Below are 5,389 nucleotides of genomic sequence, written 5' to 3' on the forward strand. Positions count from 1 at the left end.
GCGCCACGATCATATCGTGCGCCTCATGGTTTGTTTCGAACTGCATCTGCAGCTCGGGTTCCATGCAAGCAAGCATAAGGCAGCTTACTTCGAGGTTAGCATCACATGCTTTCTTGTAAGCATTCTTAGCAGCAGCGGGTGCATCCTCAGCAGGTTCTTCTGGTAGTGGGTTGTCTAGAACATCTTCCTTTTTCTCAGCCCTGAGAACAATTCTCAGGTTGCGGATCCAATCCGAGTAGTTTGTTCCATTCAACTTGTCCTTCTCAAGGACCGAACGCAAAGCAAACGATGTGGTGGTGTTGCTAGGTGCCATTTAATCTACAACAAAAGTAACGCAAAATACACTAAGACAAACGTATCCATGATAGAGCAAATTACATTAAACTATTTTAACAGAATCTACTCCCACTAAAATCAATATCCCTCTATTGAAACTTAGTGATTCAGGATCCACAACTAACAAGTCTACTAGTGAGCTTTAGCATCACCGCTAGCAAACGAGGTAGATCGGTAAGCAACTTTTGCTAATCATATCACATATGACTCCTGTTGTTGGGTGACATCTCTATGTCTCGGCGCCCAACCTTTATGCCCCAAGGTCCTTAACCGTTAAGATGACCTTGTTAAGCAAACCAACCCTTATGCGTGTAAGTGTCCGACACAAACCCGTCTAGTCAAAGGAAAACTAGTGGCACCCTAATTTCATAGACCCACCACTAATTGTACAAGACATGGGACGGTGCAAGTTTTAGTTGGGAGGGCATACTAACTTAAACTTTGTGAGGGATCGTTCTACTTCTAACATCACAACATGCAGAAAGTAAAACATAAACAGAATAGCATTCACACAGTTTGTGACACAGTATGGCCCGTTTTTCTTATGGTGATCTCCATCTCCATAGAACCTGTTCACCATGGTGATCTCCATCTCCATGTTCCATGTGCGCCATCCTCCTGGTGATGAGTCCTCCAAGAACTAGAGCATGCTATTACGCCTAATAGGTAGTAAAGAATCTAGTAATGAAGATTACATAGTTGCTTGGATCATCACAGATTGGTACGCAGACCATTAATTACAATAAAGTGACAACACATATGGCTCCTGCCGTGTTGCCGTACGCGCGACACGCAGGTCACGAATGAGTTACACACATGCATCACATACACAAGGGGGCCATACTGATCACAAGATAGATACATACATCCTGCAAAAGAGAGTTAGGCGTCCTAACGTTCCAAACTTCGGAGGCCCGAAACTCCATCTTCCAAGCCGAATTTGGCAAATCTAATTTCGCCGAAAACGGCGAAGCGGTTGAATTTCATGTGTAACTTTTTCTGTAGATCAATTTTCGTATAGAAATCGCCCCGATCCGAGATCGTACCGAAAAGTTACGGCTGATTTACCGAAGCATGCGCATACGGCAAAATCCCGACCCCGGCAGTAGATCACATCTACCATTGCACATCTCATGCGCCTGGCGTATGACCCTGGATCTCGATTCGACCAATCATATTGATCTTCGCTCACTGCAACTGGATTTACGTGTATCACTTAACTCCGATGGCGGAAACCGACCGGTAGGAGTATGTCGTTACACTACCATTGCAGCAAGGTCACGAAATCAGGACATAGATCAAACAGAGAACTCGCATATCTCCATATGCACACATCCCGAATCCAAAACTAAGCAGCTACGGCTCTGATACCACTGTTGGGATACGAGGTAGGCTACGCTAGCGTAAATCAAAATTTCTACCGCGTATAACCAGGAAGAACTGTCGTATAAGGATCACGGGATTACCACTCGACGCACTACTGGTGCGGAAGATGTAGATATGCGTCGGTGCAGTGAAGACGATCACGTAGTCGATCAACGTAGTCGTACGTAGTCGATCACGTCCAGCAGCTCCTCAGCAGCTCGTCCACGTGCACAGCAAGATCGCCTCCGGTGCCGCGGCTCGTCGTCGGCTCGTCGTGGCTCGTCGGCGGCTCGTCGATGGCTCGTCCAAGTGCTGCAGGCGCAACACCTCCAAGGTATCCACACGTGCAGGGAGGAAGCGTCGCAAGCCGGACTGCTAGATCCGCGAGTTGCAACAGGCGAGGGCGTGGGAGGCGCGGCAAGTCTGTTCAGCCAAAAGGTGTAAACCCTAGGGCGCCCCCACCCCTCTATTTATAGGGGTTCCTGACGGGCCTCTGGGTCCAAGGCCCATTAGTACTCCTAAACCTAATCCAACTCGGATCAGATCCGAATTGGGCTTCCAGCCCCTTAAGTGTGTGACCCTATGGGTTCGGATACGTATAGACATGGCCCGAGTACTCCTACTCGGCCCAATAGTCGGTAGCGGCCTCTAGCAAGACGTGCCAACTCCTATACGCATACGAAGATCATATCAGACGAACCATCACAACATAATATACATGCTATTCCCTTTGCCTCACGATATTTGGTCTAGCTTCAAACCGACCGCTCTTTCTCGATCCTGTGATTCGGAATCCCTTTGTAGGTTAACTCTTAACCGTACGTAGCATGGCCATGCATTTTCGGATCCGATCACTCGAGGGGCCCAGAGATATCACTCTCAATCAGAGAGGGGCAAATCCCATCTTGATTGACCATGTCTCATAGCATGCTTCTTGACAAACCCGAAAGCTATCTTTATAACTACCCTGTTACGGCGTAGCGTTTGATAGCCCCTAAGTAGGTCGATCCACATCTAGAATACATGCGACAATCTCAGGTCTAAGGACAAAGCGTATATGTTGTTTAAAGAGAGAACTACTTCTCGTGTTGGGTCAGTCCTAACACATGTCTCCACATGTGTCCACATTATTAGTTCAACATCTCCATGTCCATGACTTGTGAAACATAGTCATCAACTAATACATGTGCTAGTCTAATATTCATGTGTGTCCTCACATGAACTCCGACTAGGGACAACTTTAGAATAACCATACAAGTAAAGAGTTTCACATACAATTCACATAATTGCAAATCAATTCAAGTAGCCTTTAATGGATATTCAATGAACACAATATACAAATCATGGATACAAATGGAATATCATCATCTCTATGATTGCCTATAGGGCATACCTCCAACAATGCCTCCTCCGCCAGGCCCCGCCGCCTCGCCCGGCCACACCGCCTCCTCCGCCGGTGACACCTCCTCCACCGGCCCCGCCTCCTCCGCCCAGCCACGCCGCCTCGCACGCCACCGCCTCGCGCTCTCCGGCGTCGGCGCCGACCAAGCGCCCCGCCTCGCCGCGCGGCCCCGGCCGCCGAGGACCCCGTCCTCGTCCGTGTCACCGACGACGGCGTGCCCCTCGAGGGCGTCATCCAGATAGAGAAGCCTGGGGACGCCAACGCCGACTCCAAGCTCGTCTCCTACGCGTTCTCAGGAAGTTGGGTCTTTTGGCCAGCAGGGACTTGCTTCTGGTCGGCGCGGGAGAGGAGGGAAAGGTGCGCGGGAGGCCCTTGCTGGCCTGCTCGCCGTCGAGCCCCGGGACAGGCTCACCGCCGCGGCTGCGCTCCAACATCCGTGGTTCGCCGAGGAGGGGGATGAGGAGGAGCGTCCTGCCGCCACCTGCGGTAGCGCGTGCAGAGCAGCTCACCACCGCGGCCGCGCTCCAGCATCCGTGGTTCGCCGAGGAGGGGGAGGAGGAGGAGCGTCCTGCCGCCACCTGCGGTAGCGTGTGCAGAGTAGCTCGGAGTTGTAGAGCTAGCGGCATGGGAAGAGAGAGAAGAAGAGAGAGGAGGAAGGAAGGAAGGAAGGAAGGAAGTGGGGGTATAATTGCTTTTTGCAACCCAAGGTGCTAAAGTTTAGCATTGTATCCAAACATTCCAAGAAGCTAAACTTTAGCCCTCCATTTGAGGGGGCTAAATTTTAATTCTAAGCTAAATTTTAGCACCTGGTTCCAAACAGGCCATAGTAGATCAAATGATGAGCAAGGCTTTTCTTTTCGCGTGCAGGTTTCAAAGTTTGCACGCGTGAACCGATCGCCCGATCCACACTCCACGCTGCACAGTGCGTGTTTCACATGGTCCCGTGTCGGTGGCTGCTTTCGCTGCGTCTGCGTAGCAGGCTCCTTAACTATGAGTTTTTATGATGGGAATTCCACCCCGAATTTCGCTTGTTTTCTCACACACTTTTTGTGGCTGGATTTGGTCTGGTCGGATGGTCGTCGTGCGCGGCGGACACGTGGTCAATTCTTGCAGCTGCCGCTGTCGGAGCGTACCGCCGCGTGCGGCAGCGACGGCGCGACGACGACGGCCGGACACGCACCGCTCGCGCTCTCCGCGTCGCCGTCCTCGGCGCCCTCCGTGTGCTTCCGCTTGGACGGCGGCGCCGGAGCGGCGGGCTCCTCGAAGTCCTCCATCCTGAACGCCGGCCTCCAGGGCGGCTCCGCGGCCCGCTGCCGCTTCCTCGAGCTCGCCCCGCCGCCGCAGGAGGAGGAGGGGGCCACGTGTGGCGGCAGCAGGCCCCTCAGCGCCCGGATGTTGGCGAGCAGCGCGTAGAACCTCTCCACCTGCTCGTCGTCGTCCTCCTCCTCGTCATCCTCGACGCCGCCGGCGCGGCTCTCCTCCGCTGCCGTCACGGGTTCGTCATCGGCGGCCGCGTCGTCGGGTAACGGCGCCTTCCGCGCCGGCGATGGCGAGGCGTCGGCGTCGCCGCGGCCGGCTGGCGTCACGGGCCGTGCTGCAGCCATCTCCTCCGTGCGCGCTCTCTTCTTTCCGTCCATGACAGACGACTCCGCTAGCAGGCTACGTCACAGCTTGGTTCGGTGTTCTTGACAATGCCGCGTGTGTTTGTGATCGATCGAGGAGGGAGGTAATGGCGTAATGGGCGCTGTTGTGTGTGTGTGTGGTTGCTTGTTACTGCTGTGGCGGAGGTTGCCGGTTGGTCCGGGGATCGGCGGCGCCTGGATTTATAAGGATCTGGGGGGGGCAAAGGAAGAGGGGAGCAAGCATATGTACGAGCTGTAGCAAGCAGGGCAACCAACAAGTTGGGATTGGATTCGGTCACTGCTTAGCCAGGAGTATCAAGCATGTTTAGCTACCCCAATCGCTAGTTGTAGAAAACGACCAAACGTGCTAAACGTTGACCCTTCCACCGTTCCACGCCACGGTCTTGGCTTGGACCTTTCGCCTTTGGCTAGCATATTATCGTGATAGAATGTTGCAACGTGTCCAGCCAGGACAATTTGCGCCGTAAATCCAGGATAGCCGAGCACGTTCACATGCATTGCATTGCCCGTATCTTTACCTTGATTGCACGGTATATCATGAGACCGCATTTATTTGGTGAAAAGCCGCAGCAGCAAAAATGGAAATGATCCGTTTGCGCCTCGAGGGGGAAGGAGGAGGGGGACTGGGCTGAGCAAATCCTGC

The 5,389-nt window shown here is 53.1% G+C and overlaps 1 protein-coding gene across 1 annotated transcript; it reads right to left on the reverse strand.

Annotated features, from left to right (window-relative positions):
* Nucleotides 1-3,780: 3,780 nt before the first annotated feature.
* Nucleotides 3,781-5,015, reverse strand: LOC101760108 (NRR repressor homolog 1). The gene has a single exon (XM_004962240.3). The coding sequence runs from the start codon at nt 4,738-4,740 to the stop codon at nt 4,204-4,206; it is 537 nt and encodes a 178-aa protein (XP_004962297.1). The 5' UTR covers nt 4,741-5,015; the 3' UTR covers nt 3,781-4,203.
* Between the last annotated feature and the right edge of the window lie 374 nt (nt 5,016-5,389).

The sequence above is a fragment of the Setaria italica genome, chromosome III (genome assembly GCF_000263155.2).
Source record: "Setaria italica strain Yugu1 chromosome III, Setaria_italica_v2.0, whole genome shotgun sequence".
NCBI classification, from domain to species: Eukaryota; Viridiplantae; Streptophyta; class Magnoliopsida; order Poales; family Poaceae; genus Setaria; species Setaria italica.